This window comes from Dasypus novemcinctus, chromosome 4 (assembly GCF_030445035.2).
Source record: "Dasypus novemcinctus isolate mDasNov1 chromosome 4, mDasNov1.1.hap2, whole genome shotgun sequence".
NCBI classification, from domain to species: domain Eukaryota; kingdom Metazoa; phylum Chordata; class Mammalia; order Cingulata; family Dasypodidae; genus Dasypus; species Dasypus novemcinctus.
In genome coordinates, this window is record NC_080676.1 from 148978323 (window position 1) to 149003922 (window position 25600).

General features: G+C 38.6%; 1 protein-coding gene across 5 annotated transcripts in view; it reads right to left on the minus strand.

The window, feature by feature from the left end:
• The window catches only part of GRIK1 (glutamate ionotropic receptor kainate type subunit 1), a 418576-nt gene that overhangs the window by 121331 nt on the left and 271645 nt on the right, over nt 1–25600 (minus strand). For all 5 annotated transcript variants that reach the window (XR_011648696.1, XM_004468595.5, XM_004468593.5 and 2 more), the window contains exons 4-5: nt 17797–17978; nt 1153–1206 (exon numbers count right to left, since the gene is read on the minus strand). Coding sequence is in view for 4 of the 5 variants with exons in the window: in XM_004468595.5 (XP_004468652.1) it covers nt 1153–1206; nt 17797–17978 (236 nt within the window). In the remaining variant the exon portion in view is untranslated. The remainder of the gene's footprint in view (nt 1–1152; nt 1207–17796; nt 17979–25600) is intronic.

Consider the following 25600-nt stretch of genomic DNA (forward strand, 5'->3'; position numbering starts at 1 on the left):
TCAGTAATACCCAGATGTTCATGGTGAAGGGTGAGAAGATGTATTTGTGAGGCACATTTTCCAGTTTGCAAGATTTTTCCTAGACTGTTCTGACAGAGGATCTGATCAGGAAGTCAAGAGAAAGGTGTGGTGTGGCGAGACCCCTGAACCATAGATTAAAAAGTTCTGTTCTCGTTGCCCACTCTCCCCACTCCATGGTTACTAGCAGTAATGATTTCAGGAACTGCCCCATAGCATTTGTCTCATGATGTCTTCGGTATCCTTCAATGCTCTCAGAGAAATTTGAGTCAGGAATGTAATTTATTGCTTCTTTGGAGGGTATGAGTCTGTATCAGGGCAGCCGCCTGGTCCTTGTTCCAAATTCTTTGATTTTCCTACTCACCAGGCTACCTTGTCTGTTTTATTTGGTAAAATGGTGCTCTTACCAACACATTTTTATACATTAGAAAGGTGAGGTTTGTTCTGTGCTTTCTTCTCAGATAAGAATTATGTGTGTGTGTGTGGGGAGTGTTAACTGAGTTTTGAAACTATTTGAAAGAGAGATATTACATTATTTGGTATGTTAAATGCCATAAATCATTCTCTCTTGATTCTGATAAGCTCTCAAAAAATTTTTAGGTCTCTTCTGGAGTTCCTTTTGGAATTCTAAAGGTTTGAGCCATAATTTTTCTTAATCATGTGAGATGTTCAATGTGCAGGGCATCTCCCAAGCTCCTTTTCTTCATGGTCTTCAAAACATCTGACAGATGACCCTTGGTTAACCCAGCTATCTACTGGACACAGGCGGGTAAGCCTTGTCTTATCAAAGCATGCAAAGACACACTTTGGTGTGCCTTCTAATGCACATAGAAATTATAGATGGCACTTCTTTATGAATAGTTTGCATTTTGACAGTTTCTATTTAATGGAATTTTCATTTTAATCATTCCGGATGTGCACACATTGATGCTAGTTTAAAAAGAAAGTAAGAAAATAAAGGGGGAAAAAAATGAATCTCTGCTGTTCAGCATTACTGGATTTAGAGGAGTCTTAGGAAAGTAAGGCAAATCTCCATGACAATATCCTGCTTTTGATGCTGGTGGGATTGGCTGCGAAATAACCTTGTGTGATGTTTCCTATTGTGTGCATTATGTTTGCACTGGATGTTCTTACCAGGGTTGTAAAAAAGTAGTGATAGTACTCAGTCATCATGCCCATGAACAGAATCTGCAAAAGAGAAAAAGTGAGTAAGAATAAGAAGTAGAATTAAAATAAAACATAGATAATTAGTAGGGTGACTGTGCAAGTTTGGGGGCTTAAAACAGGACAGGGTTTTAGAAATACAGACTCACTAGATGAGAACCCCAAGGTCAATTATGGGCTGATGTAGAGGCAGGGCTCAGAACACAGATCTCCATCCAATATTCTTGCCATTACATAGAAATAATGGCTCTGATTATCAAATATAAATATAGTTTTTGCTCAACACATTTTATATTTGAAGTTGTCCATAATGGCATATGATTTTGTCTTACCCATTGCCTAAGTTTCTCAGTAATCTCAGGCATATATATATTTTATACCACAGAAAGAATATAGGAAAAGGAGATTTAGGTACAGACAGAACCATGGAGACTATTATACAAATTTCTTACTGTCTCATAATTTTGATTCTCAGTTACCAACTTGGGATATTGGTAATTCCAGACATTTTGTAAGTGTGTTTTGTTTTTACTTTGTGTAGGAGGGGAGAGATGCAAGTGGGCAGAAATGACAGGGGTTCTAGTAGACATAGAGCTTATGAAACCATGGTCTTACTTTTGGGTCTCTGCAAAATGGTGTCAACTGAGAAGAAAAAGTTGCTAGTGATTTAGAGACAACGGATAGTTTCTAACTCTTCTAAATTGAGGGTATCCTTCCTTGGCAGAGGTTACCAGACTACTATTTGGGTTCTCTTTTTGACCTTTGTGTAGAAACGAAGAGGAAAGATTCAGAAATCAAAGTTCCAAGGCAGTTATCCCATAATGTTGACCGATTCTGGATGCAAATGATAATTCCCTATGGAAGTTATCTTGGGCTTCATCAGAGTGATGTCATGAATTAGAATCTCTGAGAGTGGAGCCTGAATATCTGTATCCACAAGACCATTTGCATTAAAGACTTTCATAGCTTTAGTTGAAGAGATGGATTGAAAAGGTCTGGGGAAAGGTGATGCAAGTTATCAGAGGCCCCGGAAGGTGCCTAAGAGATATGTAAACCGGAATGATTTTACATGAAAGGAAATAAAAAATGAAGAGGGTATTGGTGACAGCACCAAACATGCAGTGAACACCAATCTGACACTTCCTACGCCCTGTCTGCTAACATGAAAGGCAGAGAAATATTTAGGAAATTGTAATGTCACGAAGGTTAGACAAATGATGGGAAACTCTCTGTGAATCATGAGTCCACAGTGTGTAAGTCAGTCCTATGGTGATAACAAGACCAGGTACACAAAAGGATTTTTAAAGGGTAGGATTGCTTTAGGGCCATTAATAACATTTAAAGCCAAGAATGGAGAGGTCGAGTTAGCTGGTCTCTTACATCATTTAAGCATAAAGCGCTAACCTGCTGGGGTCAGTAAAGAATTCAGTTTTTTCACTTTGGTCATTAGATACTGTAATTGCAGCCAAGACTACCTTTTGAAAGGGAACTGGGAAAGTTTTATGTCAACGTAGAGAACTGAACATCCCAACTGAGGCTTTTGTTTTTTAAAGCAACAATTTTAAGTGATTAGTGTTATTTTCAGTAGGAGGAGGAGGAGTAATTCCTGGAGGCAAATATTCATTTGATATGCTTCTTATTTAAGGTTAGAAAAGAGATGTGAATATGGAATGTGTAAACAACCAGAGGGCCTGCTTTTATTGCACAAAGAACCCTTGGGCATTTTATTATGAAAATGTATAAGAAATGTATACATTTTATTATGGTATACTTTCTTAGAAAAATCCCTGTTCCCTTTCCTAAGTGATTGCCTAGGTCAGTGCTCCTGGTTCTTTCCTTGACTTTCCTAGAAGTGAAAATTTAATAACATCTGTGGTCAAATCTGTGGACACTCCAGGACCCAGGCAAATGAGAAACTTCTGGAGGAGAACAATGAAGATAAAGCACAAAAGGTGGTCCTTCTTAAACAATAGTCCTTGTAATGGTGTATAACTGATTGGGACTGGGAGCCCTGCCTTCTCATAGACTGTTTTATAAATAACAGTGTTTCATTTGGGCTATGATTTCTCTTTGAATGTTGGTATTTCAATTAAAACTCATTAAGGGATTAAGAAAATGATACATCAGAATAAATATCATTTTTTATTTTGTTAATAATTTTTTTTATCCCCTCCTTGTGGCCTTTTGTGTGCTCTGTTCTCTGTGTCCATTTGCTGCATGCTCTTCTGTGTTTTTGCTTGTCTCCCTTTTTGTTGCGTCACCTTGCTCAGTTGTCTCTCCATGACACTTGCGGGCCGGGTGGCTCTCTGCAGCATGCAGGCGAGCCTGACTTCACAAGGAGGCCCTGGGAAGTGAACCCAGGGCCTTCCATATGGTAGATGGGAGCCCAACTGATTGAGCTACAGTTGCTTCCCATTTTTAATGTAAAAAATATAATCATGGTATGGGGAGTTTTCTAATAGTTGCTGGCAAAATTGGCCCCATTCCCACTCAAGAAACACTACCTGCTTTGAATTTTTATATTGTACTTGTCTGCTAGACTGACCAGGCAGTGCTGACCTTGGCAGTGCATATGCTTTACCAGGGAAGTATTACTAGGAACTAGCTCTAACTTATTTAAGTCATTTTTAATTGTTCAAGACATATGACATCACAAACACTGAATAATAAGTCTATCAATGCTCTTCCTAGTGATCACATGCTACCTTTAATTGCTTCCACTAATATATTCTTTTCATAGTGGTTGTTTCCTCAAAGAATTATTCTTATTAAATTACCCTTTGATATTATATCATTGGCTTAGATTGATACAGAGCAAAAACCCAGTCCCTTCAATAATATTTTGTAGATATAACAGGGATGCAGTTTGGAAGACAAGTCCTGTGGAAGTCATTAGTGCTGACTGCCAAATTGCCATCTTGAAGGGTGTATTAGTCAGGTAAAGAGGTGCTGATGCAAAATACCAGAAATTGTTTGGTTCTTATAAAGGGTATTTATTTAAGTTTGGAGATTACAGATACCAGGACATGAAGCATAAGTTACTTCCCTCGCCAGAGTATTTTCACATGTTGGAGCAAGATGGCTGCTGCCATCTGCGAGGGTTCAGGCTTCCTGGGTTCCTCTGGGCTCAGCTCCTGTTTTCTCCACAAGGACAGCTGTAGACTATTAGACAAATGGCTCTGTCTCTTTCCCTGGGGCTTCAACTTAAGGCTTCAGCATCAAACTCCAAATCAAAACTCCAAAATTAAGAACCCTCAACTCTGTCCTTTGTCATGCCTTTTATCTGTGAGTCCCCACCCCTTGTTGGGTGGGGACTCAATGCCCTAATGACGTGGCTCAATTAAAGCCCTAATCATAACTCAATCAGACCCGGGTACAGATCAGATTACAAACATAATCCAATATCTATCTTTGGAATTCATAACCATATCAAACTGCTACGAAGGGCATGCGATGGGATTGCCTTTCCTCGTCCCTGGTGCTTGGGTGGGGCCCTATGCCGTTTCTGGCCAAGGAGGTCAGAAAGGAAGCAACTTGGGTCACCTGCCAAAGATCTCATTCCCCTTGACATGTGGCTAGCATGGTTGTCAGTGCCAGGACAAACTGTCCTTTTCCGAATAAGTGAATTTTTCTGTTTCATGAATACTCATTTACATCTTTGTTTTGATTGCTAGGAAGTTTAGGGTTGATGTTGTGGATCTTCCACTAGCAACTAGTCAGGAACATATTGTATATATTCTATGTGTGCTAATTTCATCCAGCTTTATGCTTTTTCTACTGAATTTTCCCCTTTGTGTCCTGGGTGCCAACTTCTGTCTCCTTCTGTTTTAAAACAATATTTATCTACTTTCTTTCCAAATGCATTTTTCTAGGCTGCTCCAATTCTTTGTTGAATAAAGATGGGTACAAATAAATAAATAATCATGGTTGGGACAAGCTGACTAATTTTTAACCATAAAGAGAGATGAACTCTTCAGAGCTGATGTAGCTGGGTTGGGTTAGAGTAAAAGAAAAAAAAAGCCTCCAACAAAACAGTACTTTTTTTCCCAACTCCAGTGATCCCCATTCCTAGTTAATCATACTCTCCAGCACTGCAGAATCAATGATCAGGACCCAAAAGAGGTCAATACCAAAAGACCAAAACTCGCATTCTTGTAACATTCCCTTGCATCTGGATAGCATAACCCTTAAGCCATCAATGGGGAGGGTGACTGGGACCTTGAGGCTTGCTCTGTCTGGTACTGCTGAGCATGGAATAGCCAGCTGACTCTTCTGTCGTTTCAGTGGCTAGAAAATAGCTCCTGTTTTATTTGTAGCTAGAATGAAACTTCAGATGGCAGAATAAAGAACTCAGCGATCTCACTGTTAACAGTTTACCCCAGGGCATAGTTATTGCTTATTAACAATGGTGGTCTCTCTGCTTTCAGTAGTTTATATGGCAACACCTCATAACCTTGTCCACAGTAGCACTGACCCTCCTTAGTCTATCTCTGTTGTTCTTGGCAAAGACTGTCTCTTAGATTTAGGTGGGTAAAGATAAAGAAGAGACTGAGCAACACCAAGACTTATTTTAATTTGTCTTGCCGCTCCTCATTCAGGTCTAGATGAAGACAACAGAGGCATAGTTTGTGGCATCTGATGCCTGAGGTAGGTGACAGAGGTGGTCTATAAGATACATGGCAAGTCATTTGGCCAAAGTCTCCCAACACATATCTGGGAGTCCTAAGAATCCTGCACAATATTTCAACCTGATCGTTTCCCAGATGGCAATGCAGCAGTATGGAAACAGCATGAAATAGTCTTCACAAATCCGCAGAATCCATTGCTTAAGCAATCTATATGTCACAAATAATTGGCATAATGCTGCTATTGTTATAGTGGAAACTTGAAATGGAACCTGGAGTGCTCCTAAATTTTGAGGAGTTCCTGTAATACTGATAAGGATTTTTATTACTGCTCCTTTCCATTGAAAAATAGGTGTTTTCAGAAGTTTATATTGACTAACCTGAAGCATATTTCTCTTTTTATAGCCTTCTCAATATCAGGATAAATTCTAAACCATCAGACATGGTTTCTAGTCAATAATTTCAAGTGAACAACTTCCAAATGTGTGACATGTAATGTGGCTCAAATAATGGTTTTATCTCAAATAGAAATAAGTTATTTCAGCTTGTGAATCTTCAGGAAGCCAGTTGATTGATATCAATTTCTGTACTACTCAAAGCAGCAATTTTAAGAAAAGGCTTAGAGTCCCAGGGTGTAGTCCTTTCTCACTTGCCAACTGTACTAGCTGTCTCTACACTAACCTCTGAGCAGAATGCTCCTTTTGCCATACAAGTTTTAGTGTTTGTTGTCAGGAGAACAAGCTAGATATAAGAAAGCCTTTAAAACAGTCTCTATTGCTATAAAACAAAACAAAACAAAAATAACACTCGAATGTTTATAGCTTTCATCTACAGAAGTAACAACAGAATGTATACAAATTGGCACTGAACCCCACAAAACCCTAATGTACAGAAAATGCCCATCTCCTCATGAGGTAGGCTGAATAATGGTCCCCTGAAGATGACAAAATCCCAACTGCCAGAGCCTGTGAATAAGTAACTTACATGGTAACAAGACTTTACAGATGTGATTAAATTAAGGGTTTTGAGATGGGGAGATTATCCTGGGTTATTGGGGTGGGCTGAATGTAATCACAAGGGTGCTCATAAAAGGAAAGCAGGAGGGTTATAAGGTAGAAAAGATGAAGAGAGGGGGAAAAAATGGGCAATGTCATGTGGGAGCACAGTGCAGGGAATGAGGCGAGCTTCTAGAAGCTGGGAAAGGCAAGGGAGTGGGTCCTCTCCTGAAGCCTCCCAAAGGAAAGCAGCCTTGATAGGACCTGGATTTTAGACTTTTGACTTCCAGAACTGGAAAAGATTAAAACGATGTGGTTTTAAGCCTCTAAGTTTGTGGTAATTTGTTACAGCAGCAATAGGAAACCAATATACCTCATTTTCTCATTTTTTTCATGATTATGGTGCATGATACTGCCTACTTTTGGTGTAGTAACATCAAGTGCATATATCAAGAGGAAACATGACTTACCTAAGGTTGACAACTTTCTAAATTTCTTTTTGACCTCCCCCACATATTCACATACACATACACATAACATACATATACACACCACATGTATGTACACAAATGTAAGCTAGTCACAAAGAGCCTATAGGGTTTTTCCTTCCATTGGAAGCCAGGGTTATACCATTGACAAACCCAGCCTACTTTCCTCCTGCTTCCAAGTTAAATTAAAGTTAAATTAAAGGATTCTTTGCAAAGTGTTGCTGAAAGGAGTAGCTGCACTACTTGGAAGTGCCTTTCGGTCTTAACTCCTCTATAAGCATCTCTCTCTAGAGGTATGGTTGGGAGGAGAAGAGAAGTTGATACTAACAGTGTTTTTTTTTTTAAACCTGGGTGGAAACAAAAGGGGTTTAGTTTAGTTTCAGAAGATAATCCTACCTGAAGAGCCAGATTTCATCACCCAGGTGCACAACAGAGGAGATTATGCTATTTATGGAGTACATGCTGTTGAGAACAGAGCAGGAAAAAAAGATTTCCAGTGGCAGAATGAAATAGGCAATCTGGCAAATAAGAGAAAGCAGAGCTTTTGAAGGATTACATGAACCTAAAATATAAACTCTCTGCAGCATCCAGGGAAAATTGGTGGAAAGATGATGTGTAGGAAAGAACAGAGTGGAAGAAAAGTTTTAACAGCAAAGTATTGAAGAAATTCTAGAAGCTGGAAAGTTAAGAGAGATTGTACTGAATAAAGTGTAAGCTTTTTGCAATAAGCTTCTCTCATGATGGTGATAATAAAAACCAGACCTCAAATTTGCCTGAAGGTAAATTTTTGAGAGTGAATGGTACAGGTGTTCAGTGGTTGTTTTGCTGGTTGCGTGAGGTATCTGTTGCTCAGTAAGGTGACCAGGAAACTAAGACCCATTCCTCAGCTTTTGTGGCTTACACCTTTATTTTGTCAATTTACTCCATAGCTACCAGGTTTGGAACACATTTCTGTCTGAATGCATTGGAATCACCTGAGGAACTTTAAAAAAAAAAAAACCAATTCCTCATCCCCAGTCCCATCTATTCTGATTTATTTGGTCTGGGTTAAGTTCTAGGCATTGATATCTATTAAAAGCTCTCCAAATGATTCTGATGTGCAGCCAGGGTTGAGAATCACTGATTTATATTAAGCAAACACGTATCTTTAAGCCAGAACAGTAATGATCGTAGTACCATTTGCTGAGTCTGCCAAGCTTTACAGACTATTGGGAAAGAAATATGCTAGTCTCATTTTATAGATAAAATTTATTACAAAAAATAAAGCCTAGTTCCAGTATTTGAACCCAGGTTTGATTTCAATCCTAGACTCGTTGCATTATGTTAATTTATTAATTGATAATAGAAATATCAGGAAATATCAGAAAAATCAATCACTTGCACAAAGTCTTTCTGGTCTTTGAGAACCCAAGTAAAAGCATGTGGTTGTCTGATGAAAGCAAAATTATCTTCTCAGGAGTTGGGAATTTATCTTAAAGAATGCATCGATTAAGTGCAGAAAACTTGATGAATTGCTTACTTTCAAAGGAACCTCCTATCCAGTAGCTAGACCTACCTATAAAATGTTCTCCCTTGGACAATGTTCAGTGCTATAAGGTACTCACTCACTGTTCTTACTCTTAGCAGAAATTCAGACTTTCATGGCTCCTCTATTATGACACTTCTTCAGATGTCAGGGTTAATTAGACCCCAGCTTTTCTTGTGATTTTGAATCCTTTGGGTGGTGATTTGGGAAGCACGTTAATTTCCTTTTAAAGAAGTTGCCTTGCGTCAAGAAAGGACAGTCGTGTAACAAATTGCAACAGATATTTTTTGCTACAATTGTGTAATAGATAACATTATCGATATTATCTTGTAATAGATGTTATAATGGCAGTGGGTAAATGGGCAGTGGGAGAGCTTTGCATGCCATGCTAAGCAATGCATATTTTACATGTAAGACAATAGGGGGAGGTGGGGTGGGCACTGAGGAATTTCAAACATGGGGAGGAAATGGGCAGAAATTTTATTTAGAATGAGCAGATTCTGAGGCTACAGAGATGCTGAATGGAGGGAAGGAGGGAGAGGGGACTTGTTGCAGAGATATCGATTACACAAGTACAGGAGGAAGATGATAAGATGGAGAAAAGGATGTTGAATCTGAAACATCTTCATAAGGTAGAATCTACAACATTTGGCAACTAATAATCAGGAAAGATGAGGGAGAGTCAAGTGGATTACTAGGTGGTTTGAGAATTGGATGATGTTTCTAGTTAGCAAAAAAGGGGTTAGATGAGGAGAAAATGGTTTGTTAAAAAGTGAACAAGAAAGAATATGTCACATGCTCTGTTTTCTTACATCTGTTGTATAGATACTTAAGATCAAGAGAAAATTTTATAAGATGCAGAGACTTGTTCAGTAAGGTGGAGAGTTTTGGGAAACACTGGCCAGGTTTAACAAGGTATCCTTTGAGCTATGAACTCTAAGTATTACTCGTATGGTTTTGCCCAGACTTGATACCACTAATAATAATAATAATAGTAGTAGTAGTAGTAGTAGTAGTAGTAGTAGTAGTAGTAGTAGTAATATCTAACATGTAGAATGTTTTATGTATCAGTTCTGGGTTTAATGTTCTGTACACATTTTCTCAGTTAACTTTTCTCAAAGCAATGTGCAGTGTGGACTATTACATATCCATTCTTCAGATGTGGAAAATAACAAATCACCAGATCCTCTAATATAAGATGACCTCTTACAACATGTTGGCGTTTTCAATAGCATTTTATTTCCATTTCACCCCTGGCACAGTCTTTGGCACATAGAAAATAATAAATGTTAGCTGAATAAATGAGTGATACTTACATCACAGGATCACCTTAATGGTACAAGAGGATTTGGCTAACATGTGGAAGGTAAGGAGAAATGATCCTTACCTTGCATTTACAAAGGGTTGAGGAAGCAGATGTGGTTAACATAATAAAGTGAAGTTTAAGCTGCTTCATTCTTCAGAGTTTTCAGAGACTCTAATACAAGCTATGAATCTCCTCCACCCCCAAAAGCTCATTCAGGGACACACATCTCCCCACAATTTTGAATAAAGCTGGAGTTCAGTGGTTCTGCTATAGGTTTAAGGCATGTTCCAATACACATATCCTAATTCTTTACATATTTCCTTCCAAAGTAACCCCCTTTCATTGAAAAGATAATTTCTCTTAACTTCTATTAAAGCCAAATTTTCATATAGCTTGCATTAACCTTTAGATCATTTATATGATTTTTACTGCCTTCCAATTCAGTTTGAGCAAATCTAACCCCTTTACCAAATCTACTCTTTGAAGGCTTTTGAGAATCCTCAAAAGGACATCCTGGACACTGAAGAATATTGAAAAATTGCATGCATTTTTAATAAGTTGTTAGTTACGCATGGAGGTCAATTAATTATTGTGTATATTTAATGATATACTCATATCTATGAACTGCTTCTTACCACAACAACAATGTGCTCTGGGAATGTAAATAGATTTTAATATCAGCCTGAGAGAAACATAATCAGGATGAGAGTGCATTGCCAAAATAATTATACAATATACAACAAATTACCATCCAGTTAGTATAAATGGAGATTCATCACTATTATACTGTTAGAATTTATCCTAAGTAATCAACTTATCATCAATTAACTGACTCAAAGACTACCGAAAGAGCCTAGGAACTTTAAAAAAGAATGAACTTCCTAATTAATTCCCAATTTCTTTGAAAAACTAAGTCTAAGGCTACATGCAAGCTCATTGTATCTAGACAGAGTAAGAGAATTCTTGATCACTTGTATTCATGAATGCAAAGAACTGAAGGGAACCTTAGCAAGTTTCGAATCTGAGATCCAATTTTACGGAGGAGGTGATTGAGATGAAGTGGGAGTATTGGACTTGCTCAAACACTCAAGAGCAACTCAGGCCATAGGAACATCAATTCCTCAGAGCAACTTTGAACTTTCAGCCCCTTACTGCTGCAGGAAGTAATATGATCTCAGACCAGCTTGTAGGCATTGTATAGTTATCCTTTTGTGAGAGTTGTTTTCAAGGTCTCTTTTTGCCCAAAGTAGGTAGTTTTTTTTTTTCTTTTCACTGTTGTATCTCCATCACCTTCATGAGTACTCATAAAATATAGTGGTTGAATCAAAGAGTGAATTTCTCTGCCGTACCTCTACTGCATTCTATACTTGGCCATGGGATGTGTGATATAATCAGCATTTCCTGAGGACTTATTTTAGCTAGAAATGATTGGATATTTGAATTTAAAATGAAATGACTGCATTCAAGAAGTCTAACTAAAAGTTATTCCAGGTTCCTTTCCTTTGAGAAGGTATCTTACAGTGGTGGAATAGGACACTTTCTTTTCCTTTTAAATTCTAAAAAAAAAACCCTTTCAAATCCCAACTCTGCCATTTGCTAGCTTATGTGAACTTGGGCAAGTTATAAAATCTCTCTGGCTCTGCCAGTTTCTTCTATACATACCTTTCTTATAAAAATAAAATTAATGATGCATTTCACCTGCTAAGCACAATGACTGGCAGACAGAAAATGTTCAGTAAAAAGTACATCTTGGGGTCTTTGGTCTGTTGTAGATATTTATGACTGGAATTTATCCACTTGAAGATATGACTTAGTGGACAATTTCCAAACACATGCTTGCAGCCTCTTAGCATAGCACTGCTGGACTTGGTGATTTCTGTCCTTGGAGATGAAGACTGATGATGTGGAAACATGGAATACAACCCACCTAACCATCTCTTCTTGCCCCTGTCATAGTCATTTGCTTCATAACTTAAATGAGGAAATAATCAATGCACAAAATTATTTGATTAATTAGCATTGCCACTTTACTTCCTAGCAGAGGGAAGCAGGTCATTAAAAAGTACATTTTCTCTCTGGCCTTGTTTTTCTGTTAATTGAATGGGGGGGGGGCGCGGCGGGAAGCAAGAGTGTACATATATTGACAAGAGAAAATGCAATATAAATCTACAAAATATTTTGGTACTAAAATATTTTATGGAGACTAATGGCTCAGTTAGACCTTAAGACTCATTGCCACAAGTTTGTGTGTGTGTGTGTGGTGGTGTGGTGGGATGTCACCTCCTCTCGTGCACTTGTTCATGTAAATGAGGGAGCAAATTTCCCCAAGGTACATACAGTGTGTTCTTGCTCACCCACTGGCCTGGCTGCTCAGGGACTCAGTGGGCCCAGCCCCACTGCAGCTTCCAGATGGAGGGAGAATCACAGTGTCTTTCTCCTTTCACATTAGAGAATACATTAAGATTCAGGCTTCTGCACTGAAACCTCATTTGTTTTCTCAATCTGACTACAGGATTTGAAAATGACTGCAGCTCCGAGCCAAATTTATTTTCAGGAAATAGAATAGTAAACTTCACAGCATTTCAGTTCTTAATAATATAGGACTTCAGGGATAGAAAGAAATCTCCCTTTTGAGGAAACTGAGGCACAGAGGAGTGACTAACCCAAATAATGCTTGGCAGAGGGTGCGCATACAGCATACTGAGCAGGGTAGAAGGAAGGTGATTTTGGAGTTTACTAATTAAAACATCTAGCATGTTTTTGGCTCATTCATTCATTCAGTTTATTCATTCACTCAACAGAGCTATATTGAGCACTCACTATGTGACAAGTAACATACTAGGTGCTGGAGATTTGGGAGAACAAGGTAAAGGGGATTCTGTCCTCTTGGAGTTTAGTCTAGCAAGAGATATGGGCAACAAATGAGTCAATGTCCTTAACGAATTACAGATTTTTATTGGGGTAACCAAGCGCTAAATAGAGTGCTGTCCTAAGGAATGAGAAAGGTATTCTCTTTCACTGCTCAAGGGGAATCCTAAAGGCTTAGGTGAAACCTGCTTTGGGAAGAGTGTTCGAGTCTTTGGCAACTGCAAGTGCTAAGGCTGTGAAGCGGGAAAGGAGTGGCATGCCACATGGCCAGGCAGAAAGCCCCTGGGATCAGAGTATCAGAGGGCAGAGGCCAGCAAGGAGGCTGGAGAGAGGCAGGATCAGCTCAGACAGTCCATGGATTTTGCATTAAGATACAGGGGAGACAAGGGAACATGCTCAGTACATAGTAAATGCTATTATTATCTCTCAGCTTCAATTTTCCACGGCAAAAGAGCTCAGCTATTAAGACTGAATATACAAAAGGATAAATGGCCAGACCATGTATCAAAATAGAACTCTGACCCACAACCTCTGCAGCAACCAGCTGTGAAGTCAAACTCCAATCTCTGCAGCAACTGACCCTGACCCAAATGGTAAGGATTCGACAGACAGCTTCACTGATTTTTGCCCCCCATCTCCCAATTTAGGACCAAGTAGAGAAAGGCAAGTGTGCTTCCTGAACCAATCACCTAGGGCAATCACCAGGGCCCATCTGAAGCTTTCATTTTCATCCAGCATAAAGCTTTTCCATTCCTCTACTCACCTTGGACTGCCTGCTGAACTCAAGTGATGGTGGCTGACTTCCTTGCTGTATATAGGAACTCTGAGTAAATTATCTGTGCTTGTTCTCATTTGGGTGGGAAGTAGGAACAAGGAAGAGCTGGGGAACCAGGGTTTCCACAAGGAAGGCAGATTAAGGAGAGAGCAGCATCCTTGCAGAGCAGCAGGACGCTTGCTGGGCTGGGCAGTGGTGGGTGGACAAGAAGGCAAGAGGACACCATAAAACCATGTGCAGACTGCTGGTTGTTTTGGAAATTTCAGACCTTGGAAACTCATGAAGACAGTATGTTCATACCAAAGGCCCTGCTCCTCTGTAGCCTAATTAAGTCTTGACATTTGAATTTCTAACTAATTTTTGGGAAATAACTTTTTAGATTCTCATCATATAGCACTTGTTCAATATGAATGGAAATAATTGCCTTGCTGGAGTGATTAGCATGCCCAAGAATAACTATAGATGTTTTCCCAATTTTTTACTTTCAGATAAATGTCAAATATCTTCTTTAAAGTGCATTTGATTTTTTTTCTTAAGAGTTATTAAAAAGTGGGAAAGTATGATGAAGAGAAGTGCAGGAAAATGACATAAAATGCACATGAGAAGAAAGCCAAGTTGTCTTGGCAGAGAAAATTTTCTCAGCGGTAATTTTAGTCCTGAGAAAAAGGCAAAACTGTTAATGCAATGTTTGCCTAAAGGAGACCAGCAGCAACGGGTTGCCTTTTTTTCCAGACATTTCTAGAAGCCTAGAGAGTGGTTATCTATCCTGAATGAGAGCACTGCTCTGTTTCACTGCTTGGGCTCTAAGATTCGATGGTCTGGAGACCATGTGGCAGCCTGACTACTCAGAGAGTTACCTCGCCTGGGTCACTTAACCTACCTGAGCTTTGGTGTCCTTAATTCTGAAACAAGAATACCAAACTTTTCTCCTGGGACAGTATGAGGACCACATCACATAGTAAATAGGATGCCAACCTGTGTGACAAGTACCTGGTTGGACATTCAGGAAACAGTTTGATCTCCTTCCTTCCATCTTCCATCCTTTTTTCTCATAGATAGAGATTGATGGAGTGGTGGCCAGAATCAGGAACCTGAGCTCCTGAATCCTTGGCATTCCTGGGCAAGTACTCAATGGACTGTAGACTTTGTTTCTAAAGGTTATTGTCCAGGGCTAAGTTAAAATGGGTCAAGAATACACAGACCTCATTTGGAACTCAGTCCCCAGTATGACTTTTCACATCATAGCAGCCACTTCAAGATCCAAAAGGAACCCCAGTGACATGACCTGGGCCCTTTGCTGCCATTTTGGAAGGAGCAATTATGCTTTCAATGCCATAAAATAGGGATTTCATGCTGGAACCTTTAGAAAGGGCTCTCTCCAACATCTCACCCCCACTCCCTGTCAAATTTTGCAGATCATTAAGCTAGAACAAAAACTTCCCCCAAGCCTTACAGTCAATCTTTTTTTTTTTGTTCATTTGTGGTGATTACAAAGACTTTATCCAATTATTTAAAATGTTCACGTTTATTTATTCATATATATGTATACATAAAATAGCACATGGAAACTTCAGATCATTGGGGTACAAATGTGGTACACATGAGACCAGGCTTGGAGACATGGGGCTTTTAGGAACTGGAAGTCCTTCTAAGAGCCTGAGAAGAATAGGGTAGAAGAAGCAAGGCAGCAATCTCAGGGTCACTGGGGAGTGTATCAGCCAATGTCAGCACTAACATGATTAGAGAAATTAACGTACACTAAAACATGAAAAAACAGAGGTGTTGTGTCAATGGCTGGAGTAAAGCTGAACGGATGCCATATCCACGCTTCATCCAGACATTTCCAGGGTGGGCTTCTCTTAGAGGGCTTCTTCGTTTGTTTCTTTGCTATAATTGCCCTTTGATAAGGTAATTACTAGGCTGCCAGGAAAGAGCAGCTTATATCAAAGGAACGTCATGTTTAAATTTATCCAAATAAGAGGAGAAGATCTAGCAACTCTTCCCATGCCCACTGTGTACATCTTCTGTTGCCAGTTTTAGGTCTGCCCTTTGGGAGACTTGGCTAGTTATGTGAGCCAAATAGGCATCTAACAAAGAGAAGCCTCATCAGCAAATCATTCTCCTAAATGGAACAGACGTCCCCAGCTCGGTTATAACAGGCTCCTGGGAAGGGATGCTTCTTTGCGTTTTGAGGGCTACACATAAAATCTGGGTGTTTTTTTTGGTTCTGGTCCACACTCCATTACACACTTTAATGAACTGTATGAAAATTTTCAAATGAAGCCTTAAAATAAAGGGCTACTGATTGTATTTATTTTACCTTTTAAGTTCTTTAGCTGTTGAAATCACTGTAACATGCTTGTTTTCCTTACTGAGGCATAATTACAATATCTTAGGACTCGTTAATGGAACTATGGTCTAGAAATAAATAAAAGATACTCTCTACCTAATGGAGAAGCAACATGTCATAGTAAACACTGGGTGGAATAAAGGGACTGAGCTCTAGTACCTGGTTACGTGGTTCTGAGAAAGTCATTTTACCTCCTGTAAAGTGCGATGATTAGACTTCAGGATGTCTGTGACTGCTTCAAACTGCAACTTTAAATATGCTCTATGATTCTGAATAGATTGTTTAAGAGTACTTATCTAGCGGCTAATAGAGACATCTCACTGACTTTCTTGATTGTCCACTTTCAGTGCAATTAAGAAGTTAACTCTGAACTCAAAGGCTTCAAAGAGAGGCTCGGCAAGAATGAAATACTGGAGAGTAAAGCTGTATGGCTGTTTTCAGAGAACTCTTTCAGGTGTGTCAGGAGTCCATAGTTTTGCATTAATGTGGAAGAGCTGATCTACTTATGAAATTATTACCCATTACCAATCAACCACAGAGCACATGCCAGAACTTTTAAACTAGTAAACGCAACGACAGCTTATGTCACTTTAGGTGACATCGCCTTATGCCATGGATGACCACTTAGACAAACAGCACAAGATGCCCATTATTACATGTAAATGTAACCTGGCTATTTTTTCCAACTTTCCCCTAAGTTCAGTCTCCCTGACCATTTATTAATGCTTGTATTTTAAACAAATTTCCTATCTATGCCAGGGTTTCTCAGCCTCAGCGATATTGACATTTTAGGCTAGGTAGTTCTTAGTTGTTGTGTGTGTGTGTGCCTGTGTTGTGTGTGTGAAGAAGGGTTGTCCTGGGTATTATAGGATATTTGGCAGCATCTTCTATTCACCAGTCACCAGTAGAGTGTCCCTGCCTCCACAGTGCCCACTGAAAATGTTGGCAGTGGGAGTGGGGGCAAAAATCACTCTGGATTTAGATGCAGTTAGTTGATGCTGAATACTTGTCTAATTTTGGACTTTCTTTCTCAAACATAGACCCATGCTATATCCTGAAATGCTCAGAAATCATTACTCCATTGTTGTTGTTTGATATTGCTTACATCTTTCATTTATATTGGACTTCACAAATTGCCAGGTGTTTCTACCCACATTTTCTGTGGAGATTAACGCATGGCCGCTCATTGTTTATAACAGATGAGAGAGGCATCTTTCAGTGATTCCCCCTGTGCCCCTTTTTACTCTGTTTGGAATTGTGAATACTTGACAATAGAGGTCTTGCCAGGAGGAAGTTATATTTAGAACAAGTCAGGCATTGTTTAAATGAAATCTGGCTCAGTCTTTCCAAGAGATATTAAAAAAAAAAAAAAGAGGTGCTTAATCACTTTGATACCCCTCTTTTCTCAGCCTTTGCTGGTGGGATCCTCCATTGGGAGGTATCCTAATACATACACTGGACCACACAGTCTACAACCACATACCTACAAGTGGTTTCAGTGAAGTCATATGAACTCCCTGAACAACTCGGCTCTTTAAAATGACTCTGAACACAGCAATCTGCAGCTTAAACTGGACTGCAGCAGTTTTAACATGCTGCCCTAAGGGGAAACCAGGCAGCATTTCTGGAAAGAGTTATGAACACTTCTCCCACGTTTCCACATCCCCCTCTACCCCTCTTACCTGCTTAAGGATTTCAGCGGCTGTTTCATGTGAACAATCAAATATCACATAGAACTCTTTGCCCTTTTTCATCTCCTTGAGTAAAGGCTTGGCATCTTTATTCCCAGAGGGCAGCTGGCGGATTTTGATTTTAATGTTATATCTGGAGGGAGCTTTGATGAGCTCTTGCAGACGAATTAGACCTAGAAAATGACATCCAATCATGCAACAGAGACCGTTCTGTCAAGAGTATTGCTTATTGCCATTTACAGCCAAACTCATGTCATTTCCAAAATATATCAAGAGGCCAATACCTAAAGGTTACACTATTGACTTCCCATTTCTCCTCCCTCTTTCTGTGGTGCATTATACTATGTTTCCTTTTCGGATATGTGTGGCTTGGAAATACTATTTCCCGAGTGCATTGTGAATTTATCTAGAATGCAATTGTCCTTTGCAAATCCTCAACTCTCCAACAAATCAAGCCTGCAGCTGTGAAACTCTTATTAACAAAAAAGTTCATGTTTCCAAAGGAACCTAAAGAAATGGGTAACATGTGCTCACTTAAGAAGCCAATAGAATTTCTTGGGGCTATAAACTCCTGTAGGCCTTTCTCATCAAGTATTCATATATAATATTCTGTTTACCAGCTAATTAGTTTGGTTGCTTTATATAATCTCCCAGTTCCTGCTATATAAACTATTTTTAAATGGCTCATTGCGCTCTGTTTCTAATTATGATTGAATGTTGAAATGGAATATCTTGCTTTAAAATGGAGAACATAGAATGTCTACAAATTATGATAAAAAGCAGAAATAAAAGGTTTTAAAAATTCATCATTGGTAACTAATGTAACTTATTGACCACAGTTAATAATTATAGTGTAATATTTTTGTAGCAAAAGCAAAGAAGGTACTACATCAATCTTAAAGGTAAAAAAAGGGGTTAGTTTTATGAGACACGAATGTGATGAGGCATTTTTTCCCCTCTTATTCATTTTCTTCATTAACAAGGAGAACTTGACCATATAGTTTAATCAATCTGTGATCATCTGTGTATCTTCCTGAATACTGGAAGAACAATTGAGTTCGTTTTTAGGATTTGATGAGATAAAATGCCTGGATAGTCCTTTTTTGGAGTAATGCTTCATATCCTGCTAAGCTGCTTTTTGTCTGATATTTTATTTCCTGAATTTGAAATAAAGTTTGAGAAAAAAGTTCATCATTGGTAACTGTAAGAAAGGGTATACTGTTGTCAACTTTATGGAGAATGTTTGATTCACCACACATGTGAATCTACCAAGCTGCTTTATTAGGGCCAGACAAACAGGTATATAAAGCCTCCATCTTATTTCTCCTAATGTCAACTGCGTGACATTGGCTCTCACTCAAGGGCTTCCAGAACATTGGAAAATTGACTTAGTTTTCTTTTTTCATACACAGTTCTGTGCCATTAGGATTTGTCTGCTGCAAGTAAACAATAGGAAATTTTAAACTTTATGACTATTCACATGGATAGTGTGTTATGCATTTTTGCAAGATACAGCATGAATGCCAGCTGCTTCCAGACTGAATGCACTTCTTTCTTTTTCTTGTTCAATTTATTTACTAATTTTTTTTCTAGAAGCCACTTTTTTTGTGGCTCAAATGTATCTCAAACACCATGGGTAGCTTTGGTTCTGATGTACAATAAATTTGTGCTGATGCTATTCTTCAGAGTCAAATGAATGACAGGTGGGAGAGTTGTAGAACCATAGCAAGACTTAGAGCTTATTTTCCTTTTTAAAAATAAAAATAGAAATTATTAGGAGGATAACCTTTCTGGACTCTTGATTCTTTTCAAGTTCAAGTCAGTCAATATTGTTGAAGGCTCTCAATTACCAATAATGAGCCACTTGTTCTCTTACTTACAGAGTCACTTCTCCTGAGTCATTGATGAGTACTAAAAGAGGAAGGAAACTGAGCATGTTGAAGTGAATATTTATTGTATTTGTTAATCCTCACAATAATTCTAGGGGAAAACATTACTATCTAAATTTTATGAACAAGGGAGCTGAGGTTCAGAGCAATTAGGTCATTTACTCACAATTATACAAATAGGAGTAGTGGTATTAATACTGATGTCTGAAATAGATTCAAGATGGTGAATTGGGAACAGCAGGCTACACTTCTCCAGAAACTGCAGGAAGGGTATTCTCTCAGTGGGTGGAGACTCAGACAATAAACAATAAAACTAAATTTAACTCCCATCCTGGGGAGTCCTGCTACATTCTCAAATGGAGTGGCAAGAATCTCCTGAGTACATAGGCAGTGCCTAATAAAAAGAAAACAGACCAATATGTCAAGTCGTCAATATTCATGTTACTATGAACCTTATTCTTGTAAAATTGAAACTTACCCTAATAATAACTATTGCCTAAGAGTTACCTCCTGAAAATCTCCTAGTTACTCAAATGTAGTCTCTCTCTAAGCCACACTGAAAAAATAAATGCACTATCTTCCTGCCGGCACAGAACATTACTCCCGGGGATGAGTGTCCCTGGCACCAAGGGATTACAACCAAGCACCAACCAGTGACATCTTTGGAAAAAGACCTTGACCAAAAGGAGGAAACATCAAATACAAAAAAGATTTTAAGGGAAAAAGATATCCAAATGAATCAGGAAGTCATTCCAGAGGTTACCCTTAGCACATCTCAGGTAGATCTCACTGACTGCCACTGTGAACAAAGCCTCATATAGGGGTGCTCCTGAGGGGTCTGGAGCCATCTGGACACTATAAGCAAGATACACAATCCCTTGAAATCAGTACCCCATTGGTGGGCCATACCTTGAAGTATATGGCAACCTATTTCCGCAAAGTAACAGAGTTAGACTCATTTATAAATTCCCTACATATGATTCTTCTGCTTATTTTATTCTTTTATTCTTCTATAATTAGCACTATACTTGTTAAATATATGCCTCAGAGACTTAAATCTTTAGTCTCTTCATATGCTGGTTGAGCCCTGAATCTCAGAAGAGTTGTGGCCAACACCTAATCTCCAGATCTTCAGACTCACCCAGGACGTCTAACAAAATGATGATGATGGCCAACCCTCATCCCCCCAAAACAGAGAGTATCTATAAGTGCAAGCAAAACATTCCTTCTATCCTACTATTACTGCACCATAAGATCTAAGCCCCCTCTCCATCTGAGGCAGAGCAGGCATCATCATCCCCAAATCCTCAAGGTTGCAGAATAAACAAACCTAAGGGGGCGGGGAGTGCAACCATGGATAAAGTAAACTTATTAATATTGTAGTAATGGAAGAACATGTAACATTGTTATAAAGATAGTAGTTACCAGAGATTCTGAGGGGAGAGGGAGGGAATAATAGATGGATAGATGGAACATAGGGCATTTTTAGGGCATTGGAATTAAGGGTAAACTACAATGTAAACTATAGACCTTGGTTAGTACAATGCTTTAATATTTATTAATCGATTGTAACAAATGTATCACACAATCATAAGATGTTATTAATAGGGAAGATGTGAAGGGGGAAAGGTTGGGGTATATGGGAATTTCTTATACTTTTGATGTAAATTTTCTGTAATCTAAAACCTCATTACAAATGAATTTTGTTATATGAAAAAAAAAACTGATGTCTGTGAGTCCAGTGTTCAGTCTTTCCATTTCACCAATCTTTCTTACAAATACAAGTGGTTTGTGCTGAGGGAACAGATATAGCTTAGAAGGATTGCTTGATAAGATGGGGGGGGGGGGAAACAGAAACAGGGACCCATTTTCCTTTTTCCCCCTTTCTCCTTTTCCCCAGGCTGCCTGCATCTCTCTCTTCTCTTCTTTGCAACCACATACTTCCTTGAGCATAGCCCACAAGGGAGGGCTTGATGTGGCCTTTAAATAAAATGGGAAAAGAAAAGCATTTTAAAAATGCATTTCATATTGTGCAATGAACTTGCTCTTTTGTTCTTTGCTGAATGGAGTGTCAATCCATCTCCTTATCATGTGACTTACATACATGTGTATGGCATTTAAAGTTGACATTCACTTTCTCACTTCATTCATTATTTCTACAGGGAAACATTTCATTGGATGCTCATTATGCGCAGAGCTTCATGCTAAACACTTGGAATGTGAGATGAACATCCTGCTTCAAGATCCTGCAACTATAGGAAGATTTTGCCCCAGTAACTCTTGTGAGGTGAGTGGGGCAGCCATTACTACTTAGATTATGAGGTGCTGCTGAGGGAGAACAGAGTCAAGCAGCAAATAAGTGATGGAGCTGGGGCTTGAAGCCTGATTCATCTTCTGACCCTAAATCCACCAAATCTGTGCTCTCCCACCTCTACTTTAGATTTCTTATCATCTCATTTGCTAACTAACAAAAACAAACTACAAAAACAAAGAGCAAGGAAGTGAATGGATGAAGGAACAAACTAGAGAAAAAAATAAAAATGTTAATCTTTTATTATTTGCCATGAGACCATTAAAAAGCAACCCCCTACCAACTAATCAACCAAAAACTACCATCTACTTCCACATTGTTTCATAAAAGAAAGCATATCCAAATATGAACAGAGTAGAAAGGAGAGCACCTGAGTATAAAAGATTAATTTCTAATTGGAATAAGTTTATCTTTATTAAAAAACTCACTACTCAGTCCTTGCTTTTCTTATTTTGCCTGCGTGCATAAAAGGGCTTCCTGAAGGCAGAGGACCAGCAGATTCAAAGATTAAATAAAGACCAGAGTTGTAGGAGAAGTAAAGAAACAGTGAAGTTTCCATTTTTCTTCCCCAAGTAATAATTTGCTTAGGAAAAGTCTTCCTGCTTTCATTCGCAAATGATGTCAAATTTACAATTCAAAAGTTGTTTTTCTTTAAATTCACAGGAGACAAAATTTAGATAAAGCTTTTCATTATATTTGCATTTTGCATTCATCAATCATCTACATTCCATAGTAATGAATCTTTGAAAAATTATTTATTTGCTAAACAAATAATTCTTTTTCAGAGAAACGAAATTGATTTAGGGCAACTTCTAACTTTGCCATTAGTCCTCCAGTGTTTGGATGTGAAACCTCTGTTTGGATGTGAGACCCAACTCTGTCCAAACTCATCTCCAGCTGCAGAGAATACAGAGGTACTTGCATGATGTAGGAAAGGTGATGATTTTTCCAGCCCACTGCATTGGAGGGACTTTAAAAATAAAATGCATTTAAGGCAACAACTCTTCAAAAATGTAAATATTATAATACAAAGGAAAGCTGAACTGTTCTAGATCAAAGGAAACTTAAAGAGACAAGGTAACTAAATGCAATGAATGGTCATGGATTGAATCCTGGGTCCAGAAAATGCTGTAAGGATGATCGTTGGGACAAATGATGAAATTGGAATATATGTTAGATAAAAGTATTTTATCAATGGGAAGTTTCCTGTGTTTGATCATTGCAGTGTGGGTATAAATGTAGGTCCTTTTGCTTAGAAATGCATGTTAATGGATTTAGGGGTAGAAGTTATGTAGTCTGCAACTGAATTGCTCAACAATGTTTCTAAGTCCTACTATTACTGCTGCTGTCATTGTATTTGTTTTTATCTTGAGAGAATGATACACGCTTAAAGCAAATATGGCAAAAGGGTCAGAACTGCTAAACTTCAGTGAAGGGTGTGCAGGGGTTCATTGTCTTGCAACATTTCTCGAAATGTTAAATGTTCTCTTAAATCTTTCATAATAAAAAGACAAAAAAATAATGCAGCTATAAAATAATATCCTAAGAGCATTCTCCTCCAACTCCCATTTCCAGGAATGCAATTTGAAAAAGTGCTTTTGATTTGAAAAGTGTTTTAGAGAAAGGAGTCTGTTAATTTCGGAGGAACTGGAGTTAGGCTGTGCAAATAAAGATAACTTTCAAAATCATCCCATCGCCAAATTCTAAACACTTGCTTGGGTCACATAATGCCTGTAGGCTCAGATGTGACACAGAAAAATGCTTATTTGTATGTGTATTAAGGTATTCTGGGAACAGGTGAAGTATAGGGAGGAGAAAAAAAGAATGCTCTTTCCAGTGGATGATTAAAATTTCCCACACCTTCTTAAATAATAATAAACTTTGCTATTTACATTGCCCCCTTTTTTATGAAGTCTGCTACATGCCTTATAAATAGCTCAATGAACCTTAGAATACACCTCTGAGGCGAATAGGTGCCAATAGTATTTTATAGTGTGGAAAGTGAGGCTCAGCGAGGTTAATTGTTTGGATCGGCCCTGAAAATGAGTCACAGACTTCGGGAATTGGAAGGGACCTTAAAGGTCAAACCCCTACCTGAGGCATGAATCCCCTCTACACAGCAGTTGCTGAACACCTCTCAGTTTGGAAAATTCTGCACCTCCAGAGGCAGTTCGATCAATTCCTAGGCAGCCATAGTTATATTTAATGATTTAATGATTTCCAGATCAAAGGAAAGTACGTAGTTTTTCTTGAATCTTAATCCACTTCCCCATTCATCAAGTCACATCAGTGGGTTTGATGCCATAACAATGAATGTAATAAACCCTTGGGGCCTAAAGATGAGATTACACTTTTTAAATGTTAATTCTGTCTTCATCTGAACTTCAGAACATGCAAAATGGTGCTGCACAAACTTGTTGGTATATTAATATATCCAAATCCAAAAGGATCCTTAGGGTGATCTAAGCAAAATATGTACCCTCGAGAAGGAAGGAAAAATCAGAACTGAGAAATGGGAATGGGTGAGTGAGTGACTTACCTGGGGAAATATGGCACTAATGAGTGCAAATTTTCATACATATCATTTTTCAAAAGCAGAACATGTACGAAGCCTAGCTGGGAGTCTGGCCAAAGGAACAGCTATCTCTTTGAGCGCAAAGGATCTCATAGAAGAATTTAGTCTATGTATTTGAGAGTAATTGTGTGGCAATTAGCTCTATCCATGTATTTTGTGCCTGAATTCTGACTGATATCCATGGTAACTAAATAACATAACTGGCATGTAATAACCAAAGATTAGTTTTCTGGGCAGAAGCCTGATGATTTAAACAGGGTTCTGCCCAGCAGCTGGGGTTTATGGATATAAAAGACAGGAAAGAATGAGGGAGAGAATAAAGGAAGTATAAATTATTGCCAGGTTGGTACTGAGTGCCAGACTTTCCATTCTCCATTTCATCCAAGTAGAGTTGTGGGAGGGCACACAGCAGACATGTTTCAGCTAGCCCTGCTGGTCGTAATAACATGGAAGGGTGACTTGTGATTGCTGAAGGTGAAATGAGTCACTTATTCTTTTATTTGGCATTGATTGTGTACAGAAAATCTTTCATTTTGGCTTGGTTACCCATGCCATAATGTTAATTTTCTGCAAGTCCAAATTTTAGGCTTGTCAAAATTACAGGTTCTGGACAATCAATTGGTACACTTTTCTATGGGAAAATGGAAGGAAATATAATAGGTATAACAAGTTGTGGTTTTCATTTTTTTCCCCACATTTTCCTGCTGTATTCATTGTTTCTTTCAGTCACTGACATGGTTATGTATGTCATTCTCATTTCAAATTAATTCTCACTGTAAAGTTTTGAGGCTATATTTCAAGTGATGACTAAAATCTCTTTATGGTAGGCTGCATTTTAGGAATCTCATAGTTCTGCTGTATTGAGAAAAGAGACGTAGGACAACCATGGATTTAGCAGCAACACAAAACTTTCAAGGGCTGTGTGTTATAGACCCAGATCTAGAGGCCTGTGCCTGCAACTTATTCCCTTGATGACCTCATCCAGTTCCATCTATATGCTGAGGACTCTCAAAAGCATAC